Source organism: Plectropomus leopardus, chromosome 16 (assembly GCF_008729295.1).
Source record: "Plectropomus leopardus isolate mb chromosome 16, YSFRI_Pleo_2.0, whole genome shotgun sequence".
Taxonomy (NCBI): domain Eukaryota; kingdom Metazoa; phylum Chordata; class Actinopteri; order Perciformes; family Serranidae; genus Plectropomus; species Plectropomus leopardus.
In genome coordinates, this window is record NC_056478.1 from 21,531,890 (window position 1) to 21,554,970 (window position 23,081).

Below are 23,081 nucleotides of genomic sequence, written 5' to 3' on the forward strand. Positions count from 1 at the left end.
TCTGCATCCTTCCCCATTTATATCAAGTTTATTTGATTTAACCTGCATATTAATGATTCATAATTATTTACTCTGGCATTTATCAGAATTGGGTGGGGCTGGAGGACTCCTGAGCAGGACACAAACCCTAAATTTCTCCTATGCATGCATACCAGTGGCAAAAATGTTAGCATCTGCCAAGTATAATCTCTCTTCTTCTGCAATCTCTTCCGTGCCTCCGACAATACTGGTGCCACTTACATATTGAGGTCTCCTGTGCAGTGACATTTGGCAGTGATCTCATGTATTGTTTTTAAGATGTTTAACATAAAGAGTTTGGAGGAACATTTTATTTTTTATTTGTTTTGGAACATTTAATTCTTTGCTCTTGCTCTCACAGAGAATACCTCCAGCTTCTATGCCCAGACATAATGTATTACTTATTTTAACCCTTTGAAACCTGCGCAAATTGGTTTGACTCCTTTCAGAACCATAGGAAGAAGGCAGTGAGCAGATTAACAATACATAAGTAAAAAGTTGCAAAAAAAACAAGACCAAACCAAACAAGAAAATGAAAAAAAAAAACTGTAGAAAATTATAGAAACGTGTACATTTAGAACAAAATATTATAAAATGTAATTTATTATTATTATTTATTAAACACATAATTATAATGATTGTAAATATAGTTTTATATAAGTTGGTCATTGCCTTTTCCCCTATGCTTTTGAAAGAAATCAAGCCAATTTTGCTCAGCTTGCTTTGACGATAAGATACTGACATTTGTCTGCAGACAGTCACACTAATACTGGAAGCAGTTCACCCCCCAGACCCAAGCTTTTACTGAAAAAACAAACAAACCAAAAATGACACCATTTATCAACCACTCCATATATCTCTTCCCAGGCAGTTTAAGACCCATTCATACCTTGATTCATGGACTCTTTTTACTCTAACTTGACAGCCAGGTGGACTGATGACCCACATATGACCTCAGCCACTGTCAAGATGTGAAGGACCCTGAAAACAAATGTTCTATCGGTCTGTCTGATCTAAAGCAGCCTTTCCAATGGGACCTGTAGATTTACAGTTATAGAATTATTAGAGGTGGGTGCTAAAAAGAATAAAGGCAATCATTTACAAACTGTTACTCCTTTATAACAGTAATGCTCCAAAATTTTACACTCCCCACTATGCAGTTGGTCTTTTGTTTGACCCTCACTAAGAGTAAAATACTATCATCAATTATTTTATCAATTTTTATGTATCAGATGAGAACTATCTTGTTCTAATTGGTGGAAAAATGTGTCCATAATAAAGGAAATTAATGTGATTTAATAAAAATCAATGTGGCACAGCCGTTTTCTAAGCAGACGCAGATGAAACAGAGGGACTGAGCCTATTTCTGTGACCCCCACAAGGGCAGACCTCGTGCTTCCATAAATACCACTAAGCCCACCTGAGATGGCTGGTCAGGGGCCCGGTGTCAGAGAGATGGATAGAGCAACACTAAAGAGCACTCTGGCTTCACTTATCCATGAGGATATGTATTCCCCTATTCCCATACCCCACCAACACTTGGCATGCCATGTGCCTGCAGTTCTCACCGTATTTAGTTGTTATGAATATTACCTGAGGCCATGTGTGTGTCCCCATATCTGCTCATGTTTACCTGAAGTATATTCTGAGCTCTCCACATAGGGATATCAAACTGTTTTGCTTTTAAAGGCTGCAATGATCGATAGTTTTGAATTAACAATAGTTCAAATGACTGTGTTGTTAAAGGAGTTGTTTGTCTTCAAAAACCTGCAGAGAAGTTTTCCTCTCAGCTTGTAAGAGTTTTTTTTTTTTAGTATCTTTCAACTTATTGTTTTGGTTTTACAACCCACAGCCGTACTGTTTTCGTCAACCCAATCACCAAAATAAATATGGGCAATGTGCTTTTCTGTGAAAAACGTATATGTTTTATTTGCTCGTTTTATATTTATAACTTTATGACATCTGTAATTAACATTTTATTATGTTTAGGCACAAAATCACTTGCTAATGGTTGGGAACAAACCATCATGTTTTGGCTGAAAGTAATCAGTTTGGTTGCCACAAACACTGTTGGATGGCTCAAATTGTCCAAAATGACTGCTAAAAATACCCATTTTTGTTGTGCTAAGATGATGTTCGAAACTGTGGTTAAAAAACTTTCATTAAAAGTTTCTCGCTTTTGTCTCTACAAATACAGCTAGACATGTCCTGAACTTTCATAAAGCTACGTAAACGGCTGTTATTGTATGGAAACAATCGTGAAAAAAATACCACATTTGTCACTGCAAATACAACTAGACATTTCCCAATCTGTCATTTATAAATACTTGCTTTTGCTGCTACATAAACAGCTAGACATGTCCCAAACTGTCACTAAAACAACATTTGGACTATTGTTAAAAAATACCCACTTTTGTCGCTACAAAAAATGTCAGACATGTACTGAACTGTCATTAAAAAATACCTGCTTTTGTTGGTCTGACAGTGGTCTCCTGCTGTTTGCAGCTATCTTGCCTATAGGTGTCAGAACATAGTGGAGTATTGTGCAGCTAAAGATCCATGTAATTCCCTCAGGGATTGGAACAACAATGAACAAAAAATGTTCATAAAATCAAAATTAATATTGGACGTTAATACATCACATGGTTGCAAAGACGACTCCAAATGAATGCTAATGTCACTGTGGATATGCAAATAGGAAACTGTAACATCCACTTTGAAAGATGATAATATCGCTGTCAATGATGTGTTTACAGCATGAACTGCTGCCCCCAAGTGGTCAAAAACATGCATTCATACCATTTTAAAGATGTCACATTCATGTAATCGTGTTAAAAGCATTTTAAATAGCTTAAGATATTTACACTACATTGATTTAGAAAATCTGTCCCCATGAAGTGTCAAGTTTCTCCGTAAATTGCTGTTCAGGAGAGAAATTTTGAACGTCCCCTAGCTGTGCTGCCTTTTGTGTATTTTTTTCTTGCATCCAGTTCAATGATCATGTGCTAATCACACTTTTCTAGATGTAATGTCATTTTAATCAATCTATTAGTGTGAATACATCATTTAGCATGGTTTAAAATGCTCCTCTATTTAAAGATACTATAGGACATGAATGGATTCATTTATTATGGAAGAGAAAATGTATTCAGAAAATAAAATCCAATCGTAGAAGCTGATGCTTTATAATATTGATACGTTTCTTTGGCACAGGCTGCCACAGGGGGAATCAATTTCCTCAACTCCATTTACCCATTGTACTGTGTGCTGGGGATCATTTATCAGGGGTAGTAATTTAAAGTTTGGTTCCACTTCATAATTTCTCTTTTTGTCCTGTTTGGTTCATTTGTTTGCCTCAATAAAAACTAGAAAGTTACTAACAAGTGCTGTTTTATTGTGAGGCTGCAGAAAATACAGTTACTCCTTATAGGAACAAATCAGCATGATTCACAATTCACTAATGCAGAAACCCTTGAATTAGACGTGTTTACTCATGCTTAGTCATGGAAAGAGGGGGCATATATCCAGTCAGAAAGATTGATGATGGGTGCAGCACTGAGCACACTGTGTCCAGTTAACTGTTATGGAGCTTTATGGAAAGTGGTGTTAAAAACCTAAATACCGTTTACCCATGACAACTGTTTTTGTGTATTCTGTGTGTGTGCGTGTGTGTCCAGGTAAGAGTCCGTTGCAGCAGTTCACAGCTGTGATCCATACGGTTACTCCTCTGCAGTCCCAGATCTCTCCCGTGGTGAAGCTCATCATCGCTGTAGCCAAGTCCAAGTTTTGTGCACAGGTGCATCCCACTGTGAAATGCTGCTGCTTCAACAAGGGAAAATAATGAGTACAGTGTGAAATATAAGCAGTCAAACATGAAGAAAAGTATAAAATTATTAAGGTGTATAACTGCATAATGTATGACAATTTTTAATATAAGTAACTTTTTTTCCCCTTTCCTCTCTTTAGATTTCCTTCACCTATTCATCCTCCTCCTTTTTCCTCTTCTTTTGTTTTTTTTTCTTTTGCAAGTTTTACCTTTAGGTAGTAAAATTTAATGAGAGAGTACAGCCATTCATTTAATATGACAAGGTATCAGGGGCTCTGTGGGAAATAAAACTGTGATTTCATGAAAATACACATAATGTTTTAATACTACAAACACAAAAAAAATTAACAAAATATTGTGAGATCTCATCATACATGACACGTGAGAACAGTCTGTCAGCTTTTACTGTACAGGAAGGATGTTTACAACCGGGTTGGTTCGTTGGTTTGTATTTTTTGGGGTTTTGAGTAGTGGAATGAAATGCCAAGCAAGGAGGAACATGAGCGAAGATGTTAGAGCGTGCAGACTAAAACAGGAGCTGTATACCAGTCACAGGAAAGTGATGACACCTTTTGCAAGGAAAATAATAACCGCACAGCATATGAAGAAATTCAGGAAAAAGTCAGCATTCATACATAATCTTAATGCATTCATTACATATACATTACTGTATAGTAGCAGTTGAAACAAATTGACTGTTGTCGTTTCATTTTCTGGTAATTTTACTGAATACTTTAAATTTACTATTGCCTGTAAAAGTAATACAGATAATTTGAAGATACACAATAGACTGTGTTTTCTCCAATAATGAAGTACTCTCTGTGTTTTGAAAAGAAAACCCCTTGTCTTGAGGCCTTATGCTTCTTAGAGATAAAAGATAAGATTTTATTTTTTTTCTTTACTTTGTGAAAGACATCAGTTGTTTCAAAACCCTCTTTCAGAAATGTATGTATAAGGATGTTAATGATTATATAATATTAACCAAATCTATGCGCTTCTCCCATACAGATTGTGGTTTTATGGAACTGCGACAAGCCTTTACCTCCAAGGAACAAGTGGCCCTCCACCAGCGTGCCTCTCACTGTCATTGAAGGACAGTCCAAGGTAACAGCTGCTGGCTTTGTGCATTCATTATGTATTAAAAGATACTTTGTTGCATAGCAGTGCAGATATTTATCTCACCATTATAAAAACAGATTTTCAAAGTTACTTTGTTGGCAGTCTACACCAGAAATGAAAGCACAGAGCCTTTAGCTTCTAGCTGCTTTCTGCAGTAGATATGTTAAACCTGAACTTTAAGGCACTACAGAAGAAGAATGAAACATTTTAAACTTTAATGGGGGAAAAATACCTGAAGGGGCTTAGGAATTTTAGCATGTGCATGGTTGTGTGTCTTTTTGCACTTGTATACTAATATGTACTCTAAAACAAAGACACCGCTCCAAACCTCATTAAGACTTTAACACAACCGCCAGATATGCTTCGTAGCTGCAGACAAAACTAAGTTCACAGTTTAGCTGTGTTACAAAGTATTTATTTAGATTATGTGAACAAAAGAGAGTAAAAACCTGTAAATGTAAACAGACAGGTCAACAAAAGGCTTAAAGGTTAAACATTGGTGAAACAAGCTGCAGTATAACCACGCTGGGCATTTTCACACCACCAGTTTACATCTATTTGTTTATTTATTTATTAGTTTATTTAAAACGGGGATGGTGTGCAATGTATATATTGCACTAGATGTAGCACAAAGCTATTTTTCAGCTGTTGTTCCTGGGTGTGAAATGTGCTACTCATTAAAAGAATGCAGAAAAGTCTGATTTTTTTGGTGTTACTGGTTACATGTAAGCACTTTTTCTTCAATAAGCTTCTTTGAAAGTTTAAAAAAGTGAGTCCAGAAAACAATTGTAAGAATTAGGAGCTGCTTCTTGAACACATTATCTGTGATCCCACTGCGGTATAATTTGCCTGAGGGTATAAGAGAGACTCGGGGTATGACAGCATAAGCCTGATTACCGTTGGCCTTTAGCTTTGATGTTGATGCAGATGTCTTCTAAGGATTCACTCAGACTCCTCAAGATTTAAAGATACAATAGCTGTAGTTAGGAGTTCAACCTGAGAGAAATCAGTATCATCTTGAATAAAAAAATAAATAAATAAATAAAACACCTGAAAAGCTAAAATAAATCTAAAATGACTCTGTGAGGTGTATTTTGAGAAGTACAATAACCACCTGGAGTAACTGTGCACCATTTAGAGCTTCATTTCATGATAAATGATTCAGGTAATTAAACAAAGCACCCTTGAGAACGCCAGATGTTCAGATCCTTTAGGGTTGTTATTATATTAAAAACACTAAGAAAAGCAAGAGTAGACCCTGATTAAGGCTCACTGAGGCTGAAATGTTTCAGTCAGTTTTAACTTTTCAGACTGTCACTGAAAATAAAAGACTTTTATTAGCTCTGTTACTGCCGAGTGCCTCAGACTATATTTGCCATACTTGTGAGTAAACAGTCCATTGAGCATGTTTGTTTGCTGCAGACAATTCTGCACCAAGTGGCACTTATAAATACTTATTCTGTGGTCTGCTTACAAGTGTCATGGTTCTGCTTTCTTTTTTTCTTTTTTCATTTATGTACAGTGGCAATACTTCGCTGATATTTTAATAGTGACTGATTGAACGAGAATTCCTTCCACTTTCCACACCAACAAATGGTCATTGTAGCTCAGTGTTTGTCACATTGGTCTGACTGCTGCTGCTACTCATGAGGCATCCTTAAACCCTTCTATAAACCCAGTGAAACCTGGACTGACATTAGTTTTATTGTGCTGCATTGAGATGCTTCTCCCAAGCTATTTGACCCTTGAAACCTTGGTGAGCTGAAATTCCTTTGAAAACATGAGTAAAAAGGCAGCAAACAGCAACTTAGCAAGAAATGTCCCTTGAATGGCAAGAAATTAGCAAAAGGTGACAAGTAAATGACTGGAAAATGACTGGTTTAAAAAAGAAAAAAAAAATGTGTGTATAATTATTATAACTGTAGATTTAAAATTATGTTACAGAAACAAATATACATATTCTTTTTCTTTTTAAGTATTTGTTTTTAGTTTTTTACTTTACTTTTCTCTTTGCTTAATTTCATGTAATTTTCTTTATCATTTTGTTTTTCTTTTTACTAACTAACCATTTTACTTACCATTAAGTTGCTCATTACTTTTTACCCATGTTTTGAAGGAAGGAAACCCAATTTGCTCAGGTTTAAAGGGTTAAATTTTTATTAGACATTAGACATTTGAGGTTGTATAAGATTCAAAAACATGTTGATCTGTGTTCCAAACTGAGCTCTACTGCATACATCAGTATCAATAAATGCTAAAGGCAGTATAGTTAGATGGATTTTACCCCCAAAGGTGTTTTTAATTATTTTAGCTAATTTAACCTCTCCACAGGTGTGTGTTTGACTGACATCACACACTGTCTTCTGTTTACACCTGTTAGGGTGTAAATTTTTACACCTTTCCCAAATTAGTCTGAGAGGAGGTTATCTAAATGAGAAACAAATGTGGGAGCCCAGAGCTCAAGATTCGTCCTGAGATCTGTCCAATTCAGTATTCTCACAGGCTTCATGTTCAGTTTATTTAAAAAAAAAAACCAAAAAAATATTTCCCCTCAATATGCGTTCCCAGTCATAACTGGCTTTCTCAATGCACAAAAAACACTTAACACCCACCAACATCTGACTTTTGTATGTAATAGGAAAGGTAACAATTGGCTTTCACACATGGGTCAGATTACTCTGCAGTAGTTATTGGTATTTATCAGCTTCAGCTCCTTAGCAGTGATGGAAATCAGTGGTGTGCCCACATTTCTTTTTACTAGGGTGGCCCAAGATGGGCTCTGACTTATGCAGGGGTGGCATGAAGTACAAGCGCTGCTGCGGGCAAACATGCTTTAATTATATATAATAATTTATAGCTTTAATTGCAGTTCTTGTCTTTACTGCCTGTATCTACTTTAATTACTGACTTTGCAGTGTCTTACTATACTGTTGATAGTTTAGTTTAAAAGATAAATAGACCTACCAATCACAACATAACAGAGTGACACCACACAAATGTAAGATAAAGTGTCCATACTTTATTAAAGAAATTGTTCCTCCAAAAGTAAATAGTAGAATAGCAAGGATGAAGTGCCAAAAAATTATGATAAAAAGCCTGTGTGAACAAACTTTTTAACAGTCGTATCAATTTATTTTTTAAAATTTTTATAGCCTGACACAACTCTGGCACATTGCGTCCTCTCAAGTTTAAGACTAAATTGCACCTATAAATGAAAATTTATGTTACTCATCAGACAGTTCAAACTGACTGGGCTGATAGCCAATCATAATGGGATGGCACCTGGCCACTCCCTAGACTTGCCTATGATGGAAATACAACGCCTGGGTGAACATTTTTGTTTGATTTTGTTGTTGTTTTTCTTTTTCTGCTTGGAAGAGTAAAATAAAAGTACAATATTTCACTCTTAAAAAAACAGGAGTTAAAGAGGCACAATACTCAAAGCACAAGTACCTCAAAGTTTTACTTGAGCAGAGTTCTTGAATAAATGTACTTAGTTAAATTTCAGCACTGGAAAAAAAGAGCAAATATGTAAATAATGCAAACTAGCCTCTCTGTGTTAACAGCTGTAGAGCGCTGGTAGTACAGGAGCGAGAGACTGATAAGGAAGTTTTGTACAGTGTATTAGATAATGTTCTATCCTGTGGTAATTGCATTGCAGAGCTATTTCAGGTTTAAATAGACTCTTGATGGTGAGATTGAAGCAACATGAGTTTTGAATGTCTGCTATTAGAGTGAAGCCAGCAGTGTGACTTTTTGGGGATTGTTCTCATTTGCATTATTATGGGAAAATATTCTCTCCTCGCACACAGGCACATACTCACTACTGTTAAGTGATATTCATGTTTTTCATTTAACTCATTTACACAACCATTTTTATACAAATGAGCTTCTTCCTAAAAATACACACTCTCACATTTTCACTGGTTCACTCACTGAACACACACACACCAACCTTGCTCTCCCTCCCTAATCCCGATGCTTTGTGGTCTAATTGCTTCTGTTTGTTTTCATGTAAATGTGTCCCCCTTGAAACACAAGAACAATGTTTCCACTGGTGACAATAAAACGTGTCTCAGAGGCGATATGCAAGTGTCTATGTGCCGGTACCCAGCAGCGTCTATGGTCCTATAATTAGTCATGTGGTATATTGTCGTGCAGCCCAGACAGATGCTCTTCAGTGAATTTCCTTCCAACCGCTCGCTGTGTTTGTTCCCACCATAATAACTGCACGCACACACACACACACACACACACACACCGAAAGTTTGCAATTCGCCTCGACAGAGCGCAGCAGCAGAGTAATTTGCTGTTGGTTATGAGTGTATCTACTCCGTAATGCTGTGTGGATACACTCCATCAGCAACCTTTTTCTCTCTCTCTCTCTCTCTTTCCTGTACTTCTGTTTGTTTGTTTTTTAAAATAAAATAATACATCTGCATTTTATTTTATTAGTATCCCACAAGTCTTCATACCTGGAGAAAATAAGTTGCTTGTTCTTCATGGTACTAAGAAAACTTGAGTTAACTTCGAAAAAGATTTTAGTATAGTTAAAAGAACCCAGTAAGGTACAACTGAGAGTCCCTAAAAAGCTGTGTTTTACCCGGGGCTGGTGTTGTTCGTCCTTTGCCAAACAAAGTGTTGTATGTCCAGTGAGCGGTCTCCTCACTTGTTGGATAAGATAGCAAAACCATAACCTTAAGAGTTGCTTATTAACCTGATATTTGCCTTAACCTCAAAATTAAACCCACAGAAGGCCTCACTTCTATATGTGACTTCAAATGGAAATTGTTATTTAATTTCTATTTTTTTCTTTCTTTTTTTGTATGATCCATGATTTTTAAAGATACATTTACATAATTACATTTTACAACTATATACTCTTGGGCTACTTTTACTAAATCTTCTCTTGGGCCAAGCCTACCCATAAGTCAGGAATTAGAGGTGGGTGCAAATGTCCAATGAAAAAGACTTTCAACAGGTTACATTCAGAGACTTACCACCACTTGCTTAGTAAAATAACCCTTTCAAATATTTTTATAGTCTTTGAAAGATAAATTCTGTACAATACATAAACATATGAATATAAACATATAATTGTAGTTTGCACTTGGATTCTGGTTGAGCTCCCTTTATGATTCAGGATCAGACCATTTTTAAATTGATTTCAAATTATTTACCAACTGTTTAAACACACTAGGGATTTGAGAGGTTGATCATATGAATCAGGTCTCTTATAGTTTGCCCTTGCTATAAGTGAGGTCCTGCTTGATCAGCATTTATGACCCACACATCAATATTACCAAAGGACTCTCCACTGTCACTGTTAATATGTCGACTATATCTCACCTTCATCAATCACTCTGTAATAGTGCATGTGTTGCTCCCACACTATGTATTTAATATTGATAAGTTAATCTTCACTATTGATCTTGACTTCTTAAGTATGCATTTAAATTATACCAAAGGAGCATAAAAGTGAAGATTTCAAAGGTCAAGTGGGACCTAATCTTGAAATACTGTTGAGCATAGGGTCAGAGCAGCAGAATTAGAGTTGAATTGATGGTCTTGACCTCAAAATATTATTTAGTTTATTATTATTTTAGACCACTCATTGGCAGAATGAGGATTTTATCAACAACCAAATATATTTTTAATATACTAATATACAAATATGTTTTTGGTCATATAGACATGTAGAGTAGATTTTTGTTTTGTTTTGTTTTATCAAAGATATCAAATGGTTTTTTTAACTTGTTTTTCACAACATATGATATGCAGTATTATTCAGACTGATCTCCCCCCAAAAAACAGCCATATATGTTATCTCTCCAAGCAGCTTATTGTGACCCATATTTATGTTTAATGTCAGGCAGTGACCCCTAGTGGCCATAGTAATTGTAAATGGAGCAAAAGAGGGAATCAGGTGTGTAGAATAAAGAGGGATGAACTCCACATTCGCTGGGTGAAATACAGGACTTTCACCTGGCAGAGTGTTTGTGTCCCGTCTACAACCAAAAGTCTACGTTAATTTATTTGAACTTGCGTATGTAAGTTAACTTACATAACATAAGTAACTTTACATTGTGTACGTTACATAACTTACGTATGTAAGTGAAATAATTTATGTAACTTATGTCACAGAAGATCTTACTTTCTTTGACTGACCAATTAGTTTTGATCCTTAACTGTACCCTATTTCAAAACATTAACACTCCCGCTCCATCCTTCTCTCACTCGTGAACAAGACCCTGAGATACTTAAACTCCTCCACTTGGGGCAGGATCTTGTCCCTGACCTGGAGGGGGCACTCCACCCTTTTCCGACTGAGAACCATGGCCTTGGATTTGGAGATGCTGATTCTCATCCCGGCCGCTTCACGCTCGGCTGTGAACCGATCCAGTGAGAGCTGAGCTAAGTTGAAGGATGTACACGCGGCTAGGGGAAGACTACCCAAATGGTTGATAATTCTCCTTAGGATCATTACCACTTTTAGCTTCTTCCACATTACACAAAATTGATTTGTATTTGTTAATCTAAAAATATATATGTTAGTACTTTAAGTCAAGACTATGTCTGCTCTAATACTTGGCAAATTACATCACTGCATATAAGTCAAGATTGCCCAAGAACCTAGGCAATGTATAGAATTTACTTTTGAAAGGCAAGAATTCAGATCCTAATCTGACTGGCCAACAATCCAGTCACACTTACATACAGCTGCGTCTGAAGACAAATGTTATGCTTTATATTAAGTTACATCTAGATAATTTAAGCATATGTAATAATTACTTTAGATCTTTTCAGTCCTATTACCTACACAGACCCAGAGTAGTGACAGACTATAAACCAGCAACATAATCAAAAGATTCTTTCAGACTAAGACCAAAACAGTTGAGTTAGGCACAACAGTCAGACGTCAGATACAGTAAGTGGTCTCACATAAAAAGAGCCTTTTTATTTTTAAGTGCAATTATTCCCTACCCTAATAATGAAATGAAAATGTTCATGAGAGGAAGAGGCTGGCCATAGTTCATAATGGTTTTGCAGATAGTTATGTGATCCTTGACTTTTTAGGGTTAATTTACAGACATCTAGATATGTCCGCGACATAAAGAAATGTCCTGCTATCTCCAAGTCTCCCCTTGAAGTAGCAGGAGTCACGGCAAATATAAAGAGGGGGAATGGGTGGAAGGAGAGCGACAAAGATAAGGTTCAGACCATTGAACTGCCAGTGATCTCAGTGGGATCTAATCTCTGCCCAGAGGCAGAAAAGCATTGACACCAGCCAAAAGGGAGGGAGGTGCAGTATCTGTCTGTACCTACACTCAGACAGGTACAGACAGACTCATTACAGTTGGGTTTCAGCCATTATTAAGTTTTCAAGGCCTCTGCCAAAATTGATGTTTACTAAACTGAAAACTGCTGATGAGTATCTTTCAGTTTGACCATTTTTTATGTTCTTGCCAACGCAGCGTTTAGTCCATCATGGGGCACCACTGTATAACTCTATTAAAACCTGGAGGCACTCAATTGATAGTTTAAATTTAAAATGGATGTGATGTGAATTCATTTTCAGAAATTATACTAAACTGGATTTAAGGCCTTTGCACACCAAGTCGATGATTTTTGTACCTTGCACTCTGAGCCGGATGCGAATTATTATCTTCCTCATTCCTCATGGCCCACTGTTCTCTGTCTCTGATTAGCTAGTACTCATTGTCTTTGTTGGTTGGGTAGGTACATTTTAGGCATGATGAGTAAGATCTGTTCTGGGGTAAAGTAGGATGAGTTATACCTTTACCATTGTGGGAAAAAATATTGCAACCAACCAACCAATTTTTTGTAGCAATGTGGGTTTATTTTGGTATAATGTGCTGTCGGACAAATTGACTTTTGGTCCAATGGGATATTTTTCTGATTATTAGTGTTTTGGAATAATGGGCCGTTGCAACAATGGTATGGCACCATTGCAGGGTAGGCAGCTCAATCCCTGCTTCCCCTATCTACATTTGGGAAAACTCAAAGTGCTGCTGATGGTAATTCCAGTCTCTTGAGAATTTGTTATGCCATTGGTATGTGAAAAAAACACCAATAAATGCAGCCATTGAAACAGTCTTAGCTTATCATTTTAGTATGCTAACTTTTGCCTGTGCCTCGCAGAAAGAGGGTCCCTGGTTCGAATCCCGGTTGGAACGGGGTTCAGTCCGGGCGGGGGCCCTTCTGTGTGGAGTTTGCATGTTCTCCCCGTGTCTGCGTGGGTTCTCTCCGGGGTCTCCGGCTTCCTCCCACAGTCCAAAGACATGCAGCTCAGGTTAATTGGTGTCTCTAAATTGCCCTTAGGTGTGACTGTGAGCGTGTATGGTTGTTCGTCTATATGTGTCGGCCCTGCGATAGTCTGGCCAACTGTCCAGGGTGTACCCCGCCTTCTGCCCGATGGCAGCTGGGATTGGCTCCAGCCCCCCGCAACCCTTACGAGGACAATCGGTTACAGAAAATGACTGACTGACTGACTTTTGCCTGTTATTATTATTAGGTCATTCTTGAACTTGGAAACATTCATTCATCCATTATCATGTGCTTAACTGGGGTCGGGTCATGGGGGCAGCAGGCTTAGCAAAGTACTCCAGATAGCCTTCTCCCCAGCAACACTTTCATGCTCCTCCTGGGGGACCCAGAGGCGTTCCCAGGCCAGATGAAATGTAAAATCCCTCCAGCGTGTTCTTGGTCTTGGAAACAGCTGTGGATTAAACAATTTAAACGTAGTCTCCACTTATTCACTTGTACTGAGGGTCTCTCACATATCATATGGTTTTTATCAGCTGATTAATATTTTGATTGTTTTGTCAACAACTCATCAAGCTCAATTTTTAAATTAACATGAACAAGAAGATTTGGACTGAGTCACACTTAGGTTTAATCCATGTTTGAAGCAAAATTATCTGAAGGATACTGGAAATGTAGTAAAGTCATAATGTCAATTGGCCCATGACAGTGTGTGTGCATTGTGCATATGTTTCTTCTTACTCATGCAAATCTTTGATATTGTGCAGTCATTACATTCAGACCATTGATTTAGGAGGAATGCAGCTGATAGTCAAGCAAGTGGCTATTTACTCCAGCCAATTACACTGGGATGGTGCTTTTCATAAGAAAGCTGAGAGACGGTTACACTGCTATGAAAACCATCCTAACTGAACTAATTACCTGCCTGGTGATTATAGGGCATCCATCCAAACAAAATACATCCTCTGCCAAGAGCTCTCACTTTAAGCAGTGATTTAATGCATTTTTTTATGTGGCACACTCAAATAATTTAGGGGATTTGTGTTAGAATTCTTTTGATGTTACTTACGCTTAATTTCTTGATGAAGTTGCAGTCAGCATCCATCGGCTCATTAAGCTAAGATGGAAGTAGACATTAAACTTGCAGATATTTGTGGTCTTACTTTGCAAAATAAGCCTCTTAATATTACCCCTGGGGGGTGTGTATTCAATCTACTTTATTTCAGACAGTAAATTCGTGTTAAATGTCACTGCTGTGACAGTAGTTAGCATGGAGGTCCATTTTAATTACATAAAATCTTAGCTGACCAAGATAAAAGCAGAGGAAAATATATATAATTAATGATTCACACAAGTTTTCTACAGCTTTAGGCTGAGATAACCGTACTGGTTGAGTTGAGGCTAGAGATGAAATAATATCAAACTAGGAACGTTTGCCACCATGTGAGGAAAAAAATATAATCTGCTTATACTGTATATCATTTGTGGTATGTAATGTAGTTTGTATGGTAAGTTAAACTGAACTTTTAGCTTCATCCTAGAAAAGTGACCTTGAAAAGATAATTGTGCTTTCTAGCCATTCGTGCTTTTCCTTTTAAACTTTTGCACTGAGTAATCTATTTTTCACTGTACATTACAGTGAACTTTTGCACAACTTTTGGACAATATCTTGCACATTCCTGGAAAAGGCTGTATAGCTCATCATTTTAAAACCTGATATATTGTACTTTTTCTTTTTTTTTTAAGTCTTCCCATCCATACAACCACATAGGCCGTATTTTACTACCTTCGTCTAATACGACCCGCATGAGAATATATTAAAACTGCTCCTTACTGTGGGATGATAGAACAGCTCCTGTATGACGGTTAACTGTTGCGGTTTTAGACACGTAGGTAACATTGTGAAATGGTCGAAGTTACATCAAAATTACAAGGTTAGGTGTGGGCACAAAAAAACCCTCGTTGTATAGGTTTGTGAAATATAACCTGGTTTTGGTAAAACAAAGTAGCCTTTGTTTGTTACTAACAACACAATTTAGTTATGTCATACCTCGACATAATACTACTAGGTTACATTGTTACAATAACTAAACCCAGTGGACTTAATAGTCTTTATACTATTACACAACATCAGCTGGCCTCCTCCTTTGCTCCAATGATAACTAATAATCATAATTATTGGTAGGTGATGACCTTCACTAGAGGTTCCCATCTACTAAAATGTGACATATCAAACCACTGCCCATGATTTGGACCAAAGGTACACTCACATTCTCTTTCTGTTGAACTTAACTGCCTGACATGAATCCCAGAAAAATAGACATGAGGACGTGTTTCTAATGCAATATAATATTTAAACAATGATCACAAAGTGCACACAGTGTATGAATGTAATGCTAGGGTTTGTAGTCTAGCAGGGTGATAATAAAGTGAGAGTTTGCCAAAGAAGCTTGTTTGAAACCTCAGCTGCACTTTTTCCCCATAAAGTCAAGATCTGTGTCTTTTTTTTTCCTTTTCTGCTCAACAGTTCAATAATTTACACTTTAATTACAAGTCAATAACATCAGCAGCAGCAGCCTTCTTTAGGCCAATGGATCAAGGTCTACTACACTTTCTGTTAGGCAGTGAATTGATAAAGACTCGCACAAAACCTATTAAGTCAGCTCAATGATCGATAGACACAGCAGGGTGTGAAACAAACACATTCTCTCATTGGCCATCTATTTAGCCATGATTTTTCTTACATCTGAACCATTTCCATACCTTCAAAATGGTTTGAACGTATTTCCTGAGGTATTTGATAAAATAAAATAAATAAATAAATCATGGATTATGGGTTCAAATCAGACAAACTTGTGAACTCTCTTCCGTGTTTCCCGTCATCATTCCTACCTCTTCCTATCTATCAAATTAAAGCATAATATGACCAAAAATGATTTTAAAAAATCATGAATATGAGCCTTAACACCTCAGCTAGTACTGACTACAGGTCAGTAACCGTTGATGCTTATTGCAAGACAGCATATCACTTCACAGAAATGTAATTTGTTATGGTTTTCGTATTCATATAAATAAACTGTTCATCATGTCAGCTGTCTCTTTCTGTCTCTACAGACAATGAGCAGTCGTTTTTTCCCCCACGATGTCATCCTCACTGACGCCGTTCTCAGTCTGGATGAAGACTCGGTTCTCTCTACCAACGAGGTGAGTCGCTGTTGACTTATCAACCAGTTGGCGTGACATTGACGTTTTAGGAACTGGTGAACTGAGACACTGATGCTTTATCAACAAAATGAGGTGAGACAGCCACAATCCCAAGACACGAGGCCACCATCACACTGTTATCAGACATCTGGATTACAATCTAAATTACTGAATTTTTTTCCAAACAACATAAGTACAAAAACCAGTTCACCATGACTGCCTGCCTGCCTGAAAAAGACTTAAAATTGCGTAGCACATATGTAATTTAAATGTTGATATTGATGTTGATCCATTTTCTGACACTGAGGACTAACCAATGTGTTTGTCGACCGTTGGCCTAACACAAAACTTGGGAAACGTTGCCTGGGGTTTCTTGAGTTTAAACTTTCCCGAAGAGCATCTGAGTAACATCTGAAAGGCCATGTTAAACTAACTTTGCGGGGTGTTGCAATTTGGCACACACAAAATATACATTTTTGTACTTTTGCATATATATTTCTAGAGGGTTTTCTTAACTTTGGAAAGAACTGTCTGCCCATCGAGGGACCTCAACACTTGTGAATGACTCCACCCACTGAAAGCCTCTGGAAATGTTTTTATAACCAGCTCCAGTCTGCATGGTTTTATGTCAGCCTGTGGCAAAAAGTGGTGATGTCTTAACACAGTATTGATCCTTTCTGAAATGAGGCAGTCAGTCCACGCACAGTCATGAATACCATTACAAATGAATTGCCAAACGTTACAATGGCCACTGAACTAGAGAAGTAAAATGTGCTTTGCCTTTAAAAGATAATTCCAAATGCTGCAGATGAAATTGATCGGAGTAGGATGAGCAGGAAGTTTAGCAAAGCAACAAAGTTAGGCAACACATTTAAAAAATAAAACAAAGAGTTCTGAGTACAGGCGTCAGTATCGAGGAGGCTAAGTGTTTTACCACGTTGCCAGAATGTTCAAGAACCCGTCTTAATTCAATTAAGTGTGATGTGTGGTGATGGGATAGCTGCTGTTAAGCTTTTAATTTAACTTAACACTTTGGGAAGAACAGGCAGAGATGAGAGAAAGCAGTGAAAAAAGAGGAGATAAGTACATTGGGAAAAGAGGTGTAGAGTGCAGTACTATGGAGAGGATAGTGAAGTGAAAAAAAGATGGATAAAGGAAAGACAATAAGAAAATGGAAGGGCAGGGACAAAAGAAAACATATGTAAGGAAAAGGGAAAGATGGGAGAAATGAGTAGGAGAAAAGATCAGACTAAGAAAAAGCAAAATTGCAAGGGGAAAGAAAGGAAAAGTGAATAAAAAGAACACAAAAGCACAGAGAGTCAACGGAAATCAAGGCTAGAGGAAATATGGAATGGAGAGAAAAGCGTACTGAAGAGGGTATAATGAAAAACAAAGTGCTTTCACGGAGTCAGGAGTTTTACGAGATCCATTACCTCTGTGTCTGTATCATTACACTGTCAAAACACAGAGCACCTCTTTGATTAAAGTCTCACTTGTTACTTAAGAGAGTGGATGTGAAACATCAGTGGTTTGTTACTCTGACGCTTGTTTCAGAACAAATTAGAAACCAGTGAATCGTCTAAAGAGTAGTCAGGAGCGGAAGTAATGTTTCTATTCCGCATTTTTTAATCAAGACTTTGACATGTTAGTAGAGTTAGTGGTGAGCTTCTTCAGGCTCTGAAACCACTAAAACTTTTAGGAAAAGGCAAAGGCACATTGATTTACCAGGCTAATTAGAATATTATACTTAAAGGTAAATGTGCATGTGTGTCCTATATTTGTCTTTTTTGAGTCTTATTTGATTATTAAATATGTATGTAATATATGACCACCACAAGGAAACACAAAATGACCACAAAGATGTAAAAACACAAAAGGATGCATAATGACTACAAAGACACAAATTAACAAAAAAAAAGAGGCGAAACCACAACAAGGTCTTTCTATTTGACTATTTGACTCCTATGTATGAGGCCTTTTTTCATATCTGTCCCAAAGGGCCCATTATCTCCTAGTTTGCTCATGATGGCAGACTCCACCATTAACAATGATAAACCACTTTGGTACTGAATATAAACACATTTAATTGCATTTTGTGAAAATGCAGACTATGAATATTTTCAGAACGAGGATTTTATTTTGAAAATCTCCAGTATCGCAACTTTAAAGTTTAATCTCCGCAACCACATCTGAAACATGCAGGAGAACACAACATAATAGCACAACTGCCCCGCCAGCCAGTCCCACTTCTTTGGATCTCTACATGTTCTCTGTAGGCAACATATTGTTTTATTTTTTAGCAGGCACATGAACCACAACCTGGAAACTGAAAAACATAATACAAAATGCGCTGCACTTTCAAGATGTTCAAAAAATTACACGTCTTTAATGTCTTTCCAGACGCTGCCACCATAGTTAAATAAAAGTTAAGTAAATTAACATAGTTATTGCAAACATGGTTTTATGGCAATTTTGTTTATCTGCCAAAGTACTCCAGAAAGCATAAAGAATCTTTAACCCTTCTATGTGGTAACCTTCAAGAAATAATCAGTGAAATTGTACATCTAAATGTAGTTAATATCGCAGGCAACAAGTGTTGATGTCAGTTTCCTTAACATTTATTTTTATTTGCCTTTTTCGTAAAATTTTCACATATAAATTATTACCCTCCTAACTTAAGACACACAAATATGTTGAAAAATGTTGCAACACGTCACCAGTATTTACATTTTTTAAGTTCTATATTTTTTAAACCTAGAAAGCAGTAAAATAAACAGCAACAGCTCATCTGTGATGCTAAATGAGTGTTTCTACTTTGAGAGTCATTACAAGTAGCAACCTCGTTTCTTATCAGCTTTTCAGCGAGTAAAAGATGCGATCCATAATGGATTGTGAGGCCCAATGAGCCCAAGAGATCCAATACATCTTTAAACTCTGAGATGTTTTATTGATGGGAGCAAGTCAATGTTCACCTTTTCTACGCCGGCGGGATCACAATTACACTTTATGGCACTACAATTTGTGGCCAAGCAATACGAGCGAGTTTGTACAACTAAACTTTTATGGGCGCATGGCTTGTTTTATGAAACGAGAGGAAGAAGAAGACGTCAGAGAGAGAGGAATCATAAAGAGGAAGTGAAGGGAATCTTTGCTGTGCTCACTAACCCGTTCCTCTAATTGCCCTTTTAACATGGTGAGGGGATTTATTGAAAGGAGATGAAATATGTCAAGTGAGTGAAAATGTGCAAGAGAGAACATTAGACTTTTAATAGGACTTTTCATATTATAATACCTCAGTGGAAGAATGGCTGTGCCAATTTCATAATTACATTGTTTCAGCTCATTAAATATATGATTATTCCATGGAGAGAGATTAGAGAAGGGAATACGACTGAAAAAAACCTGACGAAGCTTTTGTCTCTCATTGGGCGGCCAAGCATGCTGCTGCATTATGCCCTTTGGAAGACATTTTCAATATGGTGGATGTGGAAGTACTTCTTCAACAGAAATGGCTGAATTTATATCCTCTTCTCTTTTAAGCGCTTGTTCAGGATGTAGCAGGGTTTGGACTCCTTTCAGCAGTGGTGGAGGAAGTATTCAGATCCTCTACCTAAAGGGATACTTTGCCAATTTTCAACCAGCTTTGTATTAGAACAATGTGGGTAGTATGTATAGATGAATTGTGGTAGACTTCCCTTCATCAAGTCAACTAAATTCAAAAAGGCTTTATTGGCATGTTTCATGATTGAAACAGTATTCCCAAAGTACATTTTACAAGGTAGTTTGAACAATGAAAAGTACAGGTTTTTTTTTTTTTAACAGTTTCTCTCTCTCAAACTCGGACCAAAAACTGATCACACATTAAAACAAGGCAGTGCTGATCAAATATAAGTGAAGATTATGTTATTGCCCTGCCTGTTTCTCTCCTAAAATGTCCTCAGAAACATATTTTAGTGCCGTGTTTTGTAATAGCCAGAGTTTGTGAACAGGAAGTGGGCACCATACTTCTTCCTGCACAGTGAAAACAGAGGTAAACTGGCCTGCATGCTGCATCATCAACTATAACGCAGTCCCTGATTGGCTGCCGACGTTTTCAGTTACAGAGCAGATCTCTGATTGGCCCGACTAAACTGCAGTGGATTGAAGTGGTTTGGTGTGGCAGAGAGTCCAGACTGAGACAGGGCGAAATCAGGATGGTCTTACCAGGTTACAACTGCAAGGTGGTTATTCTAGTTCTAAACCTAACCTAATTGGTACAGGTGCTAATTTGTAAAATATCATATGAACAGTTGTATGAGGAGACATTAAAAAGGGGTAAATTAACCCTTACATTCAAGCAGATATGATCCAATCCTTAACCTGTGGCATACAAAACTAACATTTTCACTAGTACTTAGTACATCGGGCGGTATGAGGTGTAGTAAGACACCATGGTGTGTAATTTCAAAGTGACGATGATGGAGCCACATCAATCAATGAAATGAACTCTTGAGAAAGTTGACAGCAGCACAATTTGGGGAAAAGTTTGACAGCATTTTGTAGAAATGTCAGAGAACACTTTAAGAGCTGTCAAGACCAGACATTACCACACACAACAGAGAGGTACCTGGTGAGAACAGCTATAATTCAAAAGATGTTTCGAACCACAAACCTGCAGTAGCCGCTTGTTGCCGCAGTGTGGACCTTACGCCACAGCTGGTTGTCCTGGATCACACTGAGGCTGTTGATAAAACTTCATCAAAGCCACAGCACTCGCAACCTGCTGGATACGAGCTCAGTTTAAAGCACATTTTCCTCACTTTTATCACCCCCAAATCAGATGGAGGTTGACGGTGAGAACACCGCAGTTGCATCGCTTCACATGGAGAAGAAAAAGAAAAAAACTGATTGAAAACACATATTTTTCAAAACACACTGGACAAAGACCACATGCTGAGGGAGAATGAGGCCTCTAAAATGTGATGTAGCTTCTTTTCATCTAATAACATCGGACATGTTAAATCCAAATGTCGGGAGAGATTTGTCACAGATCTATTGCTGGATTGACCTGCTGCTCCTTCGATCAATTTTGGCCTTGTAGAATCTATTAGTATGGACCACACACACACTCACACACAAGCACGCACACACACACACACACACACACACACAAAACCTTCATCCTTCTCAGCCATATCAAGCCTCTGTTTTAAACCGTAATTAAGACGGACATATTATGAGTGCAAAGAATCTGGATTGTGACACACTCACAAATGCACACACAAACACATACACACACAAACACACTGACGCATGCCATTTCATATTATAAAGAACCTTTTAATCTCTGGCAGCTAAATTATATTTGCATGATGTCATTAATCCTTTCAGAACAGCTGTGGAGGCATCTGAAAAATCTCACAAACATATGTAGACTACACACACACACACACGCTGCATGCACACACCATCAGGGGCTACACTGAGAATGGCAGCTCCAACCTTTCTCTCGGCTTAGCGCTGGCGCTTTACAGTAATTGCTCACACGATTCATGACAGAAGCCGCGAGGTATCGCTAAAGAACATCCACTTTCGGTGCTCCCCTCCCTAACGCCGTCTCCCTACCTCTACTATTCTGGTAATTAATTTTCTCCCCCGGCACCCGAGGTGGTGTGTGCGTGTGTGTGTGTATTACCAAGTATTTCATTATGTGGTGATCCGCTTATTCTCTGGTGTGTCTGCCTGCACGTCTCAGTGGTGTTTTTGAATTCAAAAGAGGATCTTTCTCAGGTAGCTTGAGCTTCTTCAAGGACACCAGGTGCTCCAGACGACTCCATGTGAAATTTTGTCTTTATCTGGGGAAGAAGGGGGCCTGAGAGGGATACTGAGATAGGCAGACCAGTAGATGTATGAAGAACATACAGCTCCAGAAGCAATGAGAACCCTCTCGGCACTCACATAAGTGGAAGCAAACAGACATAAGTCAGCCCAAGGTAGTACAAACTGTATTTAATATCTGATTTAAATGGACAGTTTACCCTGAAAGATACATACTTTTCCTCTTCCCTGTTGTACTATTTATCAATCTCCTTTTAGATTGTCTTGGTGTGAGTAGCCAACACATTTTTATCCCAAGTTGTCACATATTGCTGCTTTACAGTGGACTTCTGCATCTACATATTACGCTCTTAGTATCCTTCTGCGTCTGCTCTTTACGTTCCACGATGCCACTTCTTTGATGTCAACGCAAGCACATGGTCAGATTATGCTGCACGTGGTTATGTTTAGGCAACAACAACATGTGGCAAACAGCGCTGGGGCATCAACGAATGTACATGCTGGTATGCATTGTTAGGATTAGGCAAAGCCAAGGATTGTTCAAATAGGGAAAGGGGGCACATGGTAAGGTGTAGAAAAAAAACATCACATTCAGATAGGAAGCGATCAACACTGGACTCCTGCATGAAAGTCCAGGGTTTGTTGGACCCTCCCACACATCCTATAGACGCCCTCGGGCTCTTACTTATGTTACGTTGTTATTGGCAGCATTTCAACCTGACCTCAACCAGTGGCTTACAGTGCAGATGAGACAGGTTCCTTTCAGCCACATCGGCAACTGACACCGCTCATCCTGGTATCATGCTGCAGT

At 37.9% G+C, this 23,081-nt stretch overlaps 1 protein-coding gene across 1 annotated transcript in view; it reads left to right on the plus strand.

Annotated features, from left to right (window-relative positions):
* Positions 1-23,081, plus strand: part of LOC121955317 (exostosin-1) — a 249,904-nt gene that overhangs the window by 220,244 nt on the left and 6,579 nt on the right. Inside the window, exons 7-9 of the mRNA XM_042503209.1 lie at positions 3,696-3,814; positions 4,853-4,948; positions 16,364-16,453. Of these exons, the coding sequence (XP_042359143.1) occupies positions 3,696-3,814; positions 4,853-4,948; positions 16,364-16,453 (305 nt within the window). The remainder of the gene's footprint in view (positions 1-3,695; positions 3,815-4,852; positions 4,949-16,363; positions 16,454-23,081) is intronic.